At 39.9% G+C, this 17,285-nt stretch overlaps 1 protein-coding gene across 2 annotated transcripts in view; it reads left to right on the plus strand.

Moving 5' to 3' along the window:
• Positions 1-459: 459 nt before the first annotated feature.
• LOC126278356 (THO complex subunit 5 homolog) overlaps positions 460-17,285 on the plus strand; it is a 155,945-nt gene continuing 139,119 nt past the window's right edge. Inside the window, exons 1-2 of one of the 2 annotated variants that reach the window (XM_049978411.1) lie at positions 460-658; positions 896-1,245. In XM_049978411.1, coding sequence (XP_049834368.1) covers positions 560-658; positions 896-1,245 — 449 coding nt within the window. In that variant the 5' untranslated portion in view covers positions 460-559. The remainder of the gene's footprint in view (positions 659-895; positions 1,246-17,285) is intronic. The other variant, XM_049978412.1, reaches the window with a different exon arrangement.

Genomic DNA, 17,285 nt, shown 5'->3' on the forward strand with positions numbered 1-17,285 from the left:
CTGGAAATTCACTCATACAACTGTATTGCAACTGCAGCTGTGGCGTCACTTTTGTCGCGATGTGAATCCGGCTATACTGATGTTCAGGAGAGATTCTACTCCCTGGAATACTCAGTTTTATAAATGTGGAGGAAGTGTGGGAGGCCTCCTCCCTCCCCGAATAGGCCACTGTTCATATACTGATGTCCAGGAGAGATTCTACTCCCTGGAATACTCAGTTTTATAAATGTGGAGGAAGTGTGGGAGGCCTCCTCCCTCTCCGAATAGGCCACTGTTCATATACGTTGTACCACTATTTGTTCTGAATAAGCAGTATTTTGGTCCTGCTTTATTTATTTAATGCACTCGACTTGCATGTGTCTTAATAACTATTTACTGTTTTTTCGCAAAAAAGTTGGAAATGTAACGATTTCAACCCAAATTATTCGGTTGCTGGACAAAGGTCGATATATCTTTCGTATATGCACAATCAGAGTGTATGAGTGCTGCAGTTGTTGTTGTTAGGTAGAAACTCTGCATTGTGTGTTTACAGCATGTGTAAATAATTGTGGAAGAGACAATGAACGAAAAGGATAATATACCACCTAAAAAACGTCGCAAGGGTACCTCCGGTGCTTCATCAGGTTCAGTAAAAGTTTCTGATGGCGATATATATAAGGTATTACGAAGTAATTGCTGTTTTCGTTTTTTTATTGTATGAGCTGAAATGAAACAACAATAATTTTATTTTGCATTTCCACGAAATGACAAAGGTTGCTAGACTGAAGTTAAATATTTCAACCTCAAATATGTTTCGAAAAATATGCCTTTTGCAACCAAACATATTCTTGACTCTCACATAAGACTATTTCTTTGAATTTACATGCCCGTCTTACTATAACGTGTATATTTGCAGAATGTCATTGAATTTGAAGAGACGGAAGCACAACTGAGGGATGCAACATATGACAGGAAACGGTTTTATGAAATATGCGATGAATATCGTAACTTAATGGTTGAGATTAGCGAGCTAAAGACCCAGGGCAGTCAGGCCGCCGATAAAATAAATGAGAAAAGAATACAAGGATGTTTGTTGTTCGTTCTTTTGAAAAAGTTGAATCGTCTAGAAAAGTTTAGAACCAAGCAATCAAGAGAGACACTGTATAAAGCTAAGCAACAGTTAGATAGCTATCATCTCCAGCTGCAGAACCTTCTGTATGAAATTCTACACGTGAAGAAAGAAGTTACAAAATGCCTCCAGTTCAAGTAAGTACTATCATGTAATTAAAATTTCTTGTTCGTTCGCCCCGTTTTATATAGATATGAAAGACCAGACGTAAAATGTTTACCTTGAGCAGTAATATAACTTACATCACCAGTTTAATTTAAGAGCGATAGTTACATAGTGGACCCCTTGCATTTTTAGAACGGTTAAGTACCCTAAATATGATACAATACAACAAAGTTTGTTTGTATTTTTTAATAGATGAAAAAGTATTAATAATAAAGTATAAGCTGATTTAAAATGAAAGTATATTTAATTCTGTAAAGTTACAAATGTAGACTAGTGCACTGCTTCGTTTTACTGACTGGAACTCATAGATGTGATATGGTTGGTCCAGAATACCATACAAAACTGGAATTCATAATGTATACCGAATATAGAAGGTTGATATCTCTGAAATGAAATGGAGAACTGAAAGTCATATATATGTATATGCTGACTGGAATTTTTCTGCGGAGAACATTTTTGAAATATTTATGACATGGTACTTCTTTCAGAGTGAACTACAAAAATTTCTCTATTTATTTTTTTCTATTTTAAGTAATATAGAGCCAACCAACATTTGGTAGGAACTGTTTACAATTACTACTTAAATATGACACTAATACAATATAATAATAATATAAGGAAATCACTGTCTTTTTTATTTGTCATGGACATCAACAGGACCATTAAACACAAAATAGATTCCTCATCTCATATATCCCATCCCAGTAGCAACACTGTTTTTTTATAAGAAAAATGTCTTTGTCATTTAATTTAAAAATTATTCTGTCCTTGCCACAAACTGTAGATCCACAACTTACAGATTGTTTCACAGTACATTTTGTATGGTACAGAAATATGAGTAGCTGTGTGACTTCCTCTTTTCTACTCCTCACCAATTGATGTGACACAGTGGTTAGCACACTCGACACTCATTTGGGAGGAAGGCAGATCAAATTCCTGTCCAGCTATCCATATTTAGGTTTTCCATGTTTTTCCTAAATCACTCCAGGTAGATGCTGGGATGTGTCCTTTGAAAGGGCTGTGGTCGCTCTTCAAAGAGATGTCCGAATTGGAATTGTTCTCCTCAGTTTTTGTTTTGTATACTTGCCATAGCTTTTGTCAAAGGCATAGCTTTGCCTTTTGGTTAACTCAGTTTTTGGTTTGGAGGCTTTTCTTTCTCAGAAGTGAGTTTGGTGTAGTCCTCTGAGGTTGTACCTGTGATTATGGGTCTGTCTGATTGCACTTGGCTACAGGTTCATCACTTTTTTTACTCTCTGAAAGAGAAAATTCTCAAAACTTGCTGCAAATTCTCTCTTGCAAATAGAGATTATATTACTTCTTAAAGAACTAGTGGCTTCAACTGCTCCTCCATCACAGCAAAGTGGTGCGGTATCATTTTAAGAAGGGCTGTGATCCACGTCAAGACTGCCACTGGTGACATTAATTAGTTCATTTTATTTTGTTTTGCCGTGCTTGTTATATTTCTGAGCGTTTTTGGTATTCAGTCATCGAACAGGGCACTCTGATCACCTTTTGTAGGGACAAATTAATGCTTTTTTTTTTTTAAGCCTGAAATTATGTTTTTCAGCTACAAAGCATTTGACCATACTTTGCAGACAAGAGCCATAAATTCTGATTTAGCCAATGTTGCCTGATTGCTTCTTTGCCATTGAACCAACTCAGTATTCCATCTGCCCTTGAATGGTATGAAGCAACACTAAATTTCACAATCAGTTCTAGGAATCAAATGTATCACATTTTGGAATGGAGCATTTCACATTTAAGGATTATATTGACTGTTAGATAATTGTATCCAATAAATGTGACCAAAATGAATAATCCCGCAAACGGAGCACAATTTTCTGTGTACACAAATTTTATGTATACAAAATTGGTATTTTCATTATGTGACTGAAGTTCAAGGTCTGCTTGCACATTTATTGTCAGTCCAAAACTGGTGTTTGTCAAAATTATTTCTTTCCTCAAAAGGGTGAAGTTAATTGGAAAAACAGATGATCTACATCCATACTCCGCAAGCCACCTGACGGTGTGTGGCGGAGGGTACCCTGAGTACCTCTATCGGTTCTCCCTTCTGTTCCAGTCTCGTATTGTACGTGGAAAGAAGGATTGTCGGTATGCTTCTGTGTGGGCTCTAATCTCTCTGATTTTATCCTCATGGTCTCTTCGCGAGATATACGTAGGAGGGAGCAATATATTGCTTGACTCTTCGGTGAAGGTATGTTCTTGAAACTTTAACAAAAGCCCGTACCGAGCTACTGAGCGTCTCTCCTGCAGAGTCTTCCACTGGAGTTTATCTATCATCTCCCTAACACTTTCGCGATTACTAAATGATCCTGTAATGAAGCGCGCTGCTCTCCGTTGGATCTTCTCTATCAACCCTATCTGGTGCGGATCCCACACTGCTGAGCAGTATTCAAGCAGTGGGCGAACCTACTTCCTTTGTTGTCGGATTGCATTTCCTTAGGATTCTTCCAATGAATCTCAGTCTGGCATCTGCTTTACCGACGATCAACTTTATATGTTCATTCCATTTTAAATCACTCCTAATGCGTACTCCCAGATAATTTATGGAATTAACTGCTTCCAGCTGCTGACCTGCTATTTTGTAGCTAAATGATAAGGGACCTATCTTTCTGTGTATTCGCATCACATTACACTTGTCTACATTGAGATTCAATTGCCATTCCGTGCACCATGCTTCAATTCGCTGCGGATCCTCCTGCATTTCAGTACAATTTTCCATTGTTGCAACCTCTCGATACACCACAGCATCATCTGCAAAAGCCTCAGTGAACTTCCGATGTCATCCACCAGGTCATTTATGTATATTGTGAATAGCAACGGTCCTATGACACGCCCCTGCGGCACACCTGAAATCACTCTTACTTCGGAAGACTTCTCTCCATTGATAATGACATGCTATCTAGGAACTCCTCAATCCAATCACACAATTGATCTGATAGTCCGTATGCTCTTACTTTGTTCATTAAACGACTGTGGGGAACTGTGTCAAACGCCTTGCGCAAGTCAAGAAACGTGGCATCTACCTGTGAACCCGTGTCTAAGGCCCTCTGAGTCTCGTGGACGAATAGCGCGAGCTGGGTTTCACACGATCGTCTTTTTCGAAACCCATGCTGATTCCTACAGAGTAGATTTCTAGTCTCCAGAAAAGACATTATACTCGAGCATAATACGTGTTCCAAAATTCTACAACTGACCAACGTAAGAGATATAGGTCTATAGTTCTGCATATCTGTTCGACGTCCCTTCTTGAAAATGGGGATGACCTGTGCCCTTTTCCAATTCTTTGGAACACTTCGCTCTTCTAGAGACCTACGGTACACCGCTGCAAGAAGGGGGCAAGTTCCTTCGCGTACTCTGTGTAAAATCGAACTGGTATCCCATCAGGACCAGCGGCCTTTCCTCTTTTGAGCGATTTTAATTGTTTCTCTATCCCTCTGTCGTCTGTTTCGATATCTACCATTTTGTCAACTGTGAGACAATCTAGAGAAGGAAGCACAGTGCAGTCTTCCTCTGTGAAACAGCTTTGGAAGAAGACATTTAGTATTTCGGCCTGTAGTCTGTCATCCTCTGTTTCAGTACCATTTTGGTCACACAGTGTCTGGACATTTTGTTTTGATCCACCTGCCGCTTTGACATAGGACCAAAATTTCTGCCAAGTCAGTACATAGAACTTTACTTTCGAATTCATTCAAAGCCTCTCGCATAGCCCTCCTCACACTACATTTCGCTTCGCGTAATTTTTGTTTGTCTGCAAGGCTTTGTCTATGTTTATGTTTGCTGTGAAGTTCCCTTTGCTTCTGCAGCAGTTTTCTAACTCGGTTGTTGTACCACGGTGGCTCTTTCCCATCTCTTACGATCTTGCTTGGCACATACTCATCTAACGCATATTGTTTGATGGTTTTGAACTTTGTCCACTGATCCTCAACACTATCTGTACTTGAAACAAAACTTTTGTGTTGAGCCGTCAGGTACTCTGTAATCTGCTTTTTGTCACTTTTGCTAAACAGAAAAATCTTCCTACCTTTTTTGATATTTCTATTTACGGCTGAAATCATCGATGCAGTAACCGCTTTATGATCGCCGATTCCCTGTTCTGCATTTACTGATTCAAATAGTTCGGGTCTGTTTGTCACCAGAAGCTCTAATATGTTATCGCCATGAGTCGGTTCTCTGTTTAACTGCTCAAGGTAGTTTTCAGAGAAAGCACTTAAAAATATTTCACTGGATTCTTTGTCCCTGACACCCGTTATGAATGTTTTAGTCTCCCAGTCTATATCCGGCAAATTAAAATCTCCACCCAGAACTATAACATGGTGGGGAAATCTACTCGAAATATTTTCCAAATTATTCTTCAGGTGCTGAGCCACAACAGCTGCTGAGCCCGGGGGCCTATAGAGACATCCAATTACCATGTCTGAGCCTGCCTTAACCGTGACCTTCACCCAAATCATTTCACAATTCGAATCTCCGTCAATTTCCTTCGATATTATTGCACTTCTTATCGCTATAAACACACCTCCCCCTTCACTGTCCAGCCTGTCTCTGTGGTATACATTCCAATCTGAGTTTAGGATTTCATTACTGTTTACATGTGGTTTCAGCCAACTTTCTGTCCCTAGTACTATATGGGCGTTGTGACCGTTTATTAATGAGAGCAGTTCTGGAACCTTTCTATAGACGCTCCTGCAGTTTACTATTAGCACATTAATATTGTTATTCCCTGTTGCATTTTGCCTACTCCTGCCTTGCCGTGTCTCAGGAGGCGTCTTGTCGGGCCTAGGGAGGGAATACTCTAACCTAAAAAAAAAACCATGTGCACTCCACACGTACTCCGCTACCCTCGTAGCCGCTTCTGGCGTGTAGTGCACGCCTGACCTATTCAGGGGGACTCTACATTTCTCCACCCGATAGCGGAGGTTGAGAAATTTGCACCCCAGCTCTCCGCAGAATCGTCTGAGCCTCTGGTTTAAGCCTTCCAGTCGGCTCCAAACCAGAGGACCGCGATCGGTTCTGGGAACGATACTACAAATAGTTAGCTCTGATTCCACCCCGCGAGTGAGGCTTTCCGCCTTCACCAACTCCGCCAACCGCCTGTACGAACTGAGGATGACTTCTGAACCCAGACGGCAGGAGTCATTGGTGCCGATATGAGCAATAATTTGCAGTCGGGTGCACCCAGTGCTCTCTATCGCCGCCGGTAGGGCCTCCTCCACATCTCGGATGAGACCCCCTCGGCAAGCAGACAGAGTTAACCCTGGCCTTCTTCCCCGACCTTTCCGCTATTTCCCTAAGGGGCTCCATCACTCGCCTAACGTTGGAGCTCCCAATAACTAATAAACGCCTCCCCCCATGATGAGAGACTGTTCCTAAATAAAGGCAGCATATATAACACTAAGAACATTTATGATACATATGGTTTTCTTCTTGCCCTTTTTGGCAAATTTCAGCTCTTATCAAGGAAATACGGAAGCGTCCGATCCCGCCCGTCTGCTTTGACCCATGACTTCGCAAATATGGCGGAAACAACCATTAACCACGATTCCAATATGGCGCATATAAAGTCGGTACGGACACATTATGAGGACGAAAATACATTGAAAAACACACACACTTTCCACAAAAAGCCTACTGACACTAATGGGACAAGCATGGGAAATTGGGTGTTTTTAGGTGGGGGCAAACTAAATATAAACAAATTTAGACACCCACCCCCATACAAAACGACGAAAAAAGCCGATATCTCAAAACTCTCCAAATACCACTAAACACAATAACATCTTGAATCGGACACTTCCCTTGACCTATATAGCTCAACAGCAGCTCCCGATCCCATAAATTAGGAACAAACACTTCCCTTGCCCTATATAGCTCAAAAACATCTCCCAATACCAATATTAACATACACAGCCACACATTGGGATCAAACACTTCCCTTGACCTGTGCACTGTTAATTTTATCCGTCATATCCATTCCTGAACAAAAACAATAACCGATTAATTTTACTAAAATTACCACACAATGTACAGCGAACAACACTAAATTAACCTCCACACAAAATCGTTAACTCACAGAAACAAATTCCACTACGAACACAACACACTAACAATTCTGGATAATGAGCCCATTACACCACACAAACGAAAATCCTGAACATACCACTAGAGAGCACAACAAAACACAACACAACATCTACAAACACGCCACACTCACAAACCAAACTCCGTGCCGTCATGATGTCACACCCAACAACACCCATACATCACTGGTCAAAGCCGACGCGTGGGATCGGACCTTAATTTATGTGGCATAATCCATATCACTTCAGGCAGGTGGGTTACCTTCTAGTCTTTGATGTTATTGGATTTAGCATTCAGGAATAAGTAAGAAACACGTTTCCCCCACCCCTAAAAAAAAAGATATTTTGTTCAATTTTCTTTTCTTTTATTTGAGATAGAACTGCTTTATGATTAAAAGAAATCCACCATTTGGACTTATCTGTCAAAGTTCTTTTACTTTAGTGTTCTGAACTTTCTGTACAATTTATGGAATTTTTTTAATGCCAATCCATAAAATTTTGATTTCTTTTTTCTTTGATTAGTACCATATAATTCTATATTCCCTGAAAAAGAAAGCTTCCACTTTTAAGTTGGACAGCTTTGTTTTTAAAAAATCATTTTTTTAACTTTCAAGAGTAATGTGTGTATTTGCTGAAGTTGTGTCTTACTAATTTCTTTGTTACAATGTTTATTTCTGTTGTCTTTGTTGTAGTTATTTCTTATCACATCTTTTTGTTGCAGTTATTTCTTTCCACTCTCATTCTTCCTCTATTGCAAAATCTGCATCATCTGCACCATGGGAGGCTTCACTTTGTTCACATACTATCATTGTTCTAATTCTGTCAATACATTTAGAACACAAAAAGTCATCACTGGAAATACTCTCACTTTGAAACAGAGTCATCAGATGAGAACACTTATTCCCAACATGAACAATGTCTGTTTTTTTGTTTGTCTTATACATCACTCTTGTATGGATATGCAAATAGTCAGCACACTTTTCTCTCCTGTGTCCCCAGTGAGAAGACATTTCAAACAGACCTTTTCACTAAACACGCTGTAGCAGTGACAACTGACAAAATCCTCACAAAACACAAAACTCACTGGATGGTCTCTCATTTATTAGAAGCCTCTGCAGTAAACAAATTAGCAATAAACAATTACAGTGCAGAAACTTGCAATGAACAGCCATGACAAAGAAACTGACAAGAAGCTACAACAAAGAGGGAGAAATATCTGTAACAATGAAAGTGGAAAGAAATAACTGCAACAAAGAAAGTGATACGAAATAACTGCAAAAAACGCAATAGTAATAAACATTGGAACAAAGAAATTAGTAAGAAACAACTTCAGTGAAGACATAAATTACCCTTGAAAGTTAAAAAAAAAGATTTTTAAAAATTAAACATGTCCAACTTAAAAGTGGAAGCTCTTCTTTACAGGAAATATACTATGTGGTACTAATAACCAGAAAAAAAAAAAATTCTGTAAATTATAAAAAAAAATTCAAGAGGCAACAGTAAAAGAACTCTAAACAGATATATCCAAATGGAGGATACCATTGTAATCATAAAGCAATTATCTTTCAAATAAAAAGCTCCTAACAAAATATCTACAGCAGCATAGATACAGCATTTTAAAAAAAATTCTGAAGTTGTCATCTTCAAAATGGTGTTCACGGTTTCATCTTTGGAGGGCTGTATCTCGGGGCAGGAATTTTTTTGGAGAAAAGAAAAACATATGTGTTTCTTATGCTAAATCCAATAACATCTGAGACTATGAAGGTAACCCCCCTGCCTGACGGATTATGCCATTCAAAGCTGTATCGAAAATTCTGGTCAGTCATAGATCACTATCCCCACTATGAAATGCCTTTGTGCAGTCCTAACATCATGTTGCTGTGTTCTTTGATCATCAGGAGACAAATGATACCAACTGGATTCAGATATGTAGGCCCTATATCTAGTACGTCCTGCAGTGGAAGTCGAACACGCGCCAAAACAAATGGACGAGGCCAGCCCATAGAGGGCTCCGCGTCCGCGGCGGCTCGTCCGCACAGCAAGGGCGCCACCTCTACACCATGTGCAAACTGCGGCCAATAGCCACTCCCTCCAGTCAGTCTGGTAATTGCTCTGGATTGCGTCTCTATCTCGGTGGTACTGCGTTCTGGTCGTTGTTGACATTTGCCTGGCTCTGGTTCCAACTGGATTTACTGTTGGTGTTTGGTGTTGTGGTTTCTACAAGCCTCCATTGTTTATCTCTTCCTTGTTGTGTCGGTTGTTGTTGGTCTGTAGTTCGACTTGTCCTTGTGTTTACCTGGTGGTGCGTGCACCACCGCTGGCGGCTTCCCCGCCTGGCGGTTCCAATCCCGCAGCCCAAGGCGTTCCCGCGGTTGGTTTTGGTTACTACACTATACTTTTGTTGGACAAAAATATGGAAAAGCTGCAAGAAATGCATACTTGAACATAAATGCAGGTCCTATCCAACCCTGCAGGTTGCACTGTTGTGTTTGAGCACTGACAACACCTGTGCAATGCCCTCAATATGTTGTATGTGTCAGTCCTGTTCAGATCAGTGTTCTGTGAGGTTCTAAGTGCATTATGTCGGAGTTAAGTGAGTTTGAACTTGGGCTAATTGTTAGTGCTTGTATGGTCTGTGCTTCTGTAACCAAGATAGCCGAAGTGTGTACTGTTTCAAGAGGCATCGTGTTGAAGAATGTGGAATGACATCTTCCTGTTAGTTACAATACAGATGAAAATGTGGTTTGAATGGCCATGAGGCATGGTCATTGAAGAGGATTGTGACAAAAAGTAAGAGGACAAGCTGCAAAAGTCACTACAGAACTAAATGATACACTGTCAAATTGTGTCAGCACCAAAATAACATGAAAGGGGCTCCATAAGCAGGAAATTGCAGAGTGAGCTGAAATTCCAAAACTACTTATCAGTGATGTGCCAAAGTCACACAGTTTCCAACTTCCAGCAGAGTTTACTTCCCAAGAGTGCAACATGGAGGGACTTTAGTGCTGATTTGGTCAGCCATATCACTTTATCCTACGGGTCTCACGATTACTCTGTAACGTCACATTATTACCAATTGTTATATGACCAATTTAGTTGACCATGTCCATCCATTGGTATGTTGATCCTGTGTTCCAAGGTGACACGACCCCTGTTCACATAGCTCACATCGTCCAGGACTCAGGACTGGCTTTGTGAGCACAAGGATGAATTGTTCTATATCCCTTGGCCACCGCAGTCACCAGATCTCTATATTATTGAGCCATTGTGGTCTACCTTGGAGATAATAGTGCACGATCATTATCCAGCTCCATCATCATTACCAGATGTAGCCACAGTTTTGCAGGAAGAATAATATAGTGTTACTGTGGGAACCACACAGAACCTGTGTTTATCCATTCCGAGATGACCGGGAGCTGTTTTAATTGCCAACCCATTTCCTACACCATATTAGACAGAGTAATGTGTTGTATTTCAGATGTATCCATATTTCTGTCCAACTCCTCTATTTCAGCAACCAATATGTAGATAATGTAGAGTGGAATTCCTCAGCAATCAGTTTTAAGTGTCATCCTCATTGTCATCACAGTTAATGATATTGTAGCTATTGTTATCACTAACAACTTTTGCCTCCATGTCAGTTCCACATACAGTGAACTATGAAGCAGCAATGCCAGGGACCCATTTTGAAGTAAAAACTCTAGGCCTTGAACCATGGGTATCATTTTTTTTCCTATGAAAATTTGCATTCTGCATTGTTCCAGATTATCAGATTCAGTTGTGCATCCCCGTCGTGAGGTTTATCTATGTAACCAGTTGCTTGAAGTCATATGAGCAGTTCAGTTTTTCAGGCCTTTTCTTTAGCAATAAGTCATCACGGCTATCTCATTATTACGGGCCATACAAAAATATAAACTTGGTGTCCTACAGTTTTTGTAAGTAGCTGTAGAGGGAAACATCGCAAAAGTTTTAGTCAAGCCTTAACAAATTATAGTTCACTGTGTGGAATCATCTTCTCTGTAGTACTGTAGAAGTTATTCCATGATGCCTTAACATATCTGCGGAGGTCCTATCATCCAGTACATTCTTGTTCGTGTTTTTCCACCTCGCTGATTGTGTAGAGAACCTGTTTATTCCTTATGTTATTGGTTCACCTAATTTTCAACATCTGGAAAGCGTCCGATTCCCACCTGTCTGCTTTGACCCATGACTCACAAATATGGCGGAAACGACCATAAACCACGATTCCAATAGGGTGCATAAAAAAGTCAGTACGTACACATTAGGAGGACGAAAATATATCGAAAAACAAACACACACACATTCCACAAAAACAGATGTAGCACCATTTCACAAATGCTTCAATTCTTTCTTTTACACCCCAAACATACTTTCTCAGAATGATTAATTGAGGATTGTAATTGATAGGGCAAGTGGTAGACTTCAAATACCCAGTAATGCCTCCTTTGCCTCTACTAGTCTGTTTTTAATGCCCTCTGTGCTTCATGTGTCATGTTGTTTTGCAGAATTCCTCAACTTCATGTAGTTCAAGGTCGCCAATTTTGATGTTAATTTTTTTTGCTAATTCTATTTCTGCACTCATTACTTTTGTCTTTCTTATGTACTGTCAGTACATATTCTGTACTAATTAGTGTTCACTCCTTTCAACAGTTCCTGTAATTTTTCTTCACTTTCACTGAGTATAACAGTTTTGTCGGTGAATTTTAATCCAGCTCATGAACCTTTCTTTTATTTCCTTCCTTGCTTCTTCAATGTGTAGATTGAACAGTGGGAGCGAAAGTGTGCATCCATGTCTTACATCATCTTTAATCCAAGCACTTCGTTCTTGACCTTCTGTTCTTATTGTTTGCTCTTAGTTCTTATGTTGCATATTACTTGTCTTCCCCTGTACCTTACTCCTGTTTTTCTCAGAATTTTGAACATCTTACAGATTACATGCTCAAACACCACTTCTTCTAGGTCAACAGATTCAATGAATATACATTGATTTGTCAAGTATGCCAGGACTATCTCTTCTTTGTCTTTTCCTTTTCTAAAGCGAACTTATCCTCGTCTAACAACTCATCGAGTTTCTTTTCGATTCTTTTACATTTATTATTGTCAGTAACTTGAATGCATGAGATGCTAAGCTGATTGTGCAATAGTTCTTATGCTGTGTGCAATAGTTCTTATGCTTCTCTGCCTTTGCTAGCTTCAGGATGTTGTGGATAATATTTTTCCAAAAGTCAGATAGTACATCTCCTGTCTCATTGATTCAACATACCAATTTGAATAGTCATCTGGTTGCCACCTCCTGCAGTGGCTCTAGAAATTCCATGAGAACATTGTCTATCTCTGCTGTCTTATTTGATCACAAGTCTTTCAGACGAGATTATGATGTTTGGTTTTTGGGGCACTCAACTGTGCTGTCATTAGCGCCTGTACAAAGCCCCAATTTTTACAAATCCAATCTAGCTACTGTCACGAAAGGATGATGGTGGTGGGGAGGGGGGGTGAAATGATGAGGACAACACGAACACCCAGTCCCCAGGCAGAGAAAATCCCCAACCCCGCTGGGAATTGCATCTGAGACCCCATGATCCAGAGACAGTAACGCTAGCCATTAGACCACGAACTGCGGATATGTCTTTCAGAGTTTTGATAAAGTAACTCTAATACTGGCTTCATTATGTCTTCCTTATCAACTCCCATTTCTTCTCGTATCATGCCATCAGACAAGTTGTTCCATCTCATAAAGGCCCTCAATGTACTTCCTGACCCATTTTCTCTTCTGTGTTTCACAGCATAATTGACATTGCAGTCTTTATTTATTTATTTATTTATTGTTCTGTGGGACCCATATTAAGGAGAAGTCTCCATGGTCATGGAACGAGTCAATACATGAAATTATAACATGATATTAGAAACAGATAAAATGAAATATAAAAAAACATATTCAGGTGACAAGTCGTAAGTTTAAATAAAGAAAATCAACAATGTAACACTGGAATTTGCTTAATTTTTTAGCTCTTCCAGGAGATCCTCGACAGAATAGAAGGAGTGAGCCATGAGGAAACTCTTCAGTTTAGACTTAAAAGAGTTTGGGCTACTGCCAAGGCTTTTGAGTTCTTGTGGTAGCGTACTGAAAATGGATGCAGCAGAATAATGCACTCCTTTCTGCACAAGAGTCGAGGAAGTTCATTCCACATGCAGATTGGATTTCTGCGTAATGTTAACTGAGTGAAAGGTGCTAACTCTTGGGAATAGGCTAATGTTGCTAACTACAGACGACATTAAAGAAAATATATACTGTGAGGGCAATGTCAGAATTCCCAAACTATTGAATAGTGGTCGACAAGAGGTTCTCGAACTTACACCACATATAGCTCGAACAGCCCGTTTTTGACACAAAAATACCCTTTTTGAATCAGAGGAATTACCCCAAAAAATAATACCATACGACATAAGCCTATGAAAATATGCGAAGTAGACTACTTTTCATGTTAAAGTGTCACTTATTTCAGATACTGTTCTAATGGTAAATAAAGCAGCATTTAGTTTCTGAACAAGATCCAGGTCATGGGCTTTCCACAACAGCTTACTATCTATCCGAACGCCTAGGAACTTGAACTGTTCCATCTCGCTTACTGTGATTTAGCATCAAATTATTTTCCACAAGCCACTTATTTCATTAACTACAGTATTTGATTCTGTTTCAATATTACACACAAGATCCTTCACTATTAAGCTGGTGTCATCAGCAAACAGAAATATTTTGGAATCACCTGTAATACTAGAAGGCATATCATTTATATAAATAAGAAACAGCAGTGGCCCCAGCACGACCCTTGGGGAATGCCCCACTTAACAGTGCCCCATTGGGACTGAACATCACTACCACTCTCAATATTGCGGAGAATTACCTTCTGCTTTCTGTTCTTAAAGTAAGAGGCGAACCAATTGTAAACTACTCCCCTTACTCCATAATGGTCCAACTTCTGCAGTAATATTTTGTGGTCAACACAGTCAAACCCCTTCGTTAAATTAAAGACAACACCTAGTGTTCGCAACCTTTCATTTAATCTGTCCAAAACCTCACAGAGAAAAGAAAATATAGCATTTTCAGTTGTTAAACCATTTCTAAAACCAAACTGAACATTTGACAGCAAATTATGTGAATTTAAATGCTCCAGTAACCTTGTATATACAACCTTCTCGATAACTTTAGCAAACACCGATGGCATAGAAATAGGTCTAAAATTGTCAACATTATCCACGTCTCCCTTTTTATAAAGTGGCTTCACTACCGAGTACTTTAATCGGTCAGGAAACTGACCACTCCTAAAGGAAAAGTTACTGGGCTAACATACAAAGAACAATACTTCAGTATTCTGCTAGATACCCCATCATATCCATGAGAGTTCTTGGTCTTTAGTAATTTAATTATTAACTCAATCTCCCTCATGTCAGTATCATGGAGGAGCATTTCAGGTAGCAGTCTCGGAACACTTTTTTCTAAGAGCGCTATATGATTCCCTGTTGGGACTAGGTTTCTATTTAGTTCACGTGCTATATTCAGAAAGTGATTATTAAATACTGTACATATTTGCGACTTATCAGTAACACGGACATTCCCACTACACACTGATTCTATATCCTCGACCTGTCTCTGCAGACCAGCCACTTCCTTCACGACTGACCATATGGTTTTAATTTTATCCTGAAACTTAGCTATTCTATCTGCATACCACATACTTTTTGCCTTCCTAATAACATTTTTAAGCACCTTACAATACTGTTTGTAATGGGTTGCTGCATTTAGGTTTTGACTGTTTCTAACGGTTTGATATAATTGCCACTTCGTTCTACAAGATATTCTTATCCCTCTAGTCAGCCACCCAGGCTGCCTGTTTGTGCTAGTACCCTGTTTTGAACCTTCTAATGGAAAGCAACTTTCAAAGAGCATGAGAAAAGTCTTTAGAAAAGCATTATATTTATCGTCTACTGTTCCAGCGCTATAAACATCTTGCCACGCTTAAGGTTTACAAAGGTCTCTACAGCAACTGGATCAGCTTTCCTAAACAGCTGATGACTATATTTAACACTTGTTGCAGCACAAAAATCTTTTAGAGTTAAAATTTGTGCATCATGATCTGAAAGGCCATTCACCTTTTTGCTTACAGAATGCCCTTCTAGTAATGAGGAATGAACAAAAATGTTGTCTATGGTTGTTCTACTGTTCCCTTGCACTCTCGTTGGATAGAATATGGTTTGCATAAGATTATATGAATTAAGGGGGTCTACCAGCATCCTCTGTCTTGCACAATCACTTATACAATTAATATTGAAGTCACCAAATATAACTAACTTTTTGTATTTCCTATAAAGTGAACCAAAGCCTCCTCTAGCTTTAGCAAAAATATTGTGAAATCGGAGTATGGGGATCTATAAATAACAACAGTTAGAAGTTTAGCTCTGTTAAATTTAACCACACCTGCGCAACATTCAAACACCTTTTCAGTGCAGTACTTTGAAACATCAATTGACTCAAATGAGATGCCGTTTTTCACATACATGGCTACTCCCCCACACAGCAAAGAGCTCCTCGAAAAGCTGCCAGCCAACCTGTATCCTGGTAAAGGAAGTCTCTGAATCATCTCCTTATTTAAGAAGTATTCAGATATACCAATAATTTCAGAGTCAACATCTATAAGCAGTTCACTAACTTTATCTCTAATACCTTTTATATTTTGATGAAATATACTGATTCCCTCATTACTCGGATACCTAAGCTTTGTCAAAAGTCGTTCCTTTGTTAGAGAGACTTCCCTTAAGCAGGAATACCTACCAGCTGACTTCAGTCTAAAAAAGGTGCAGCTCTAACACCCACTACTGCAGGAATTTTCCCATGAGTGATCCCACCAACCCCACCTATGCTTTCACCTATAAGCTCTACCAACCTCCCCTTCCCATACCTGTTGAGGTGCAGGCCATGTCTAGTGAAACCCGTCCTGCTGATAGACTCCACTGACACCACTGAAATGTGACCAATGCTTTCTGTCATCGGCGCACCCCCAAGTCTCATGTTATTATGCCTGACGGCTGTATTAAGATGAGGCCAATCGCGACGCTGAAATAGTTCCACGAAATGCACATTCGTGTTGCCAGTCTGAGTGGCTATCTTTTCCAGGTCACCATCTATGTCATACTCCCCATCCCTGTCAATACTATTACCAGCCCCACCCACAATCACTACCTGATCCTCTTTAGTAAAATCCCTACATAACCCCCCTATGTTAACAGTCACCTGAGCCAATCCTGCATTAGGCTTCACAATGCTGGTGACCTGGTACTAACTCCCCAGCACTTCCTGCAACTGCTGGCCTACACCTCTGCCATGAGAACTACCTAACAGCAGAACCTTCTTCTTCCTCTTCGACTTTGCAACTGTTCTAGCCACCGTAACTACTGAGGTCTGCTGCATACTTCCTACATCTATAGCTACTAGAGATTCTTCTCCACTAGACTCTGACAGTTGGTCATATCTATTGTAAACACCAATAGTAAAACTATCTGAAAATCTTCTTCTCCTAGCAGATCTCTTTCCAACAACCAGCTCCCATTCCCCAACCCCCTTCTCCCTCCTCATCCTATCTCGCTCCTCCTGTGCGTTTTTCAACTGCACCTGAAGGGCACAGATCTTACACTCCTGCTCCTCTATCAACTTACTCTTGCTACATAACCTGCAGTTCTAGGAGAGGATCTCACCAGAATGCCCACTGGCTTCTGCACTGCATTCCCCCAGTGAAAATACTTCGAACAAGTCTCACAGCGCAATCCACTACTCACGAACCTACGGCAAAGCCCACTTTTCTCACTCATGATAAAATTTTACTTCCGCTACTACAATA

Source organism: Schistocerca gregaria, chromosome 6, assembly GCF_023897955.1.
Source record: "Schistocerca gregaria isolate iqSchGreg1 chromosome 6, iqSchGreg1.2, whole genome shotgun sequence".
NCBI classification, from domain to species: domain Eukaryota; kingdom Metazoa; phylum Arthropoda; class Insecta; order Orthoptera; family Acrididae; genus Schistocerca; species Schistocerca gregaria.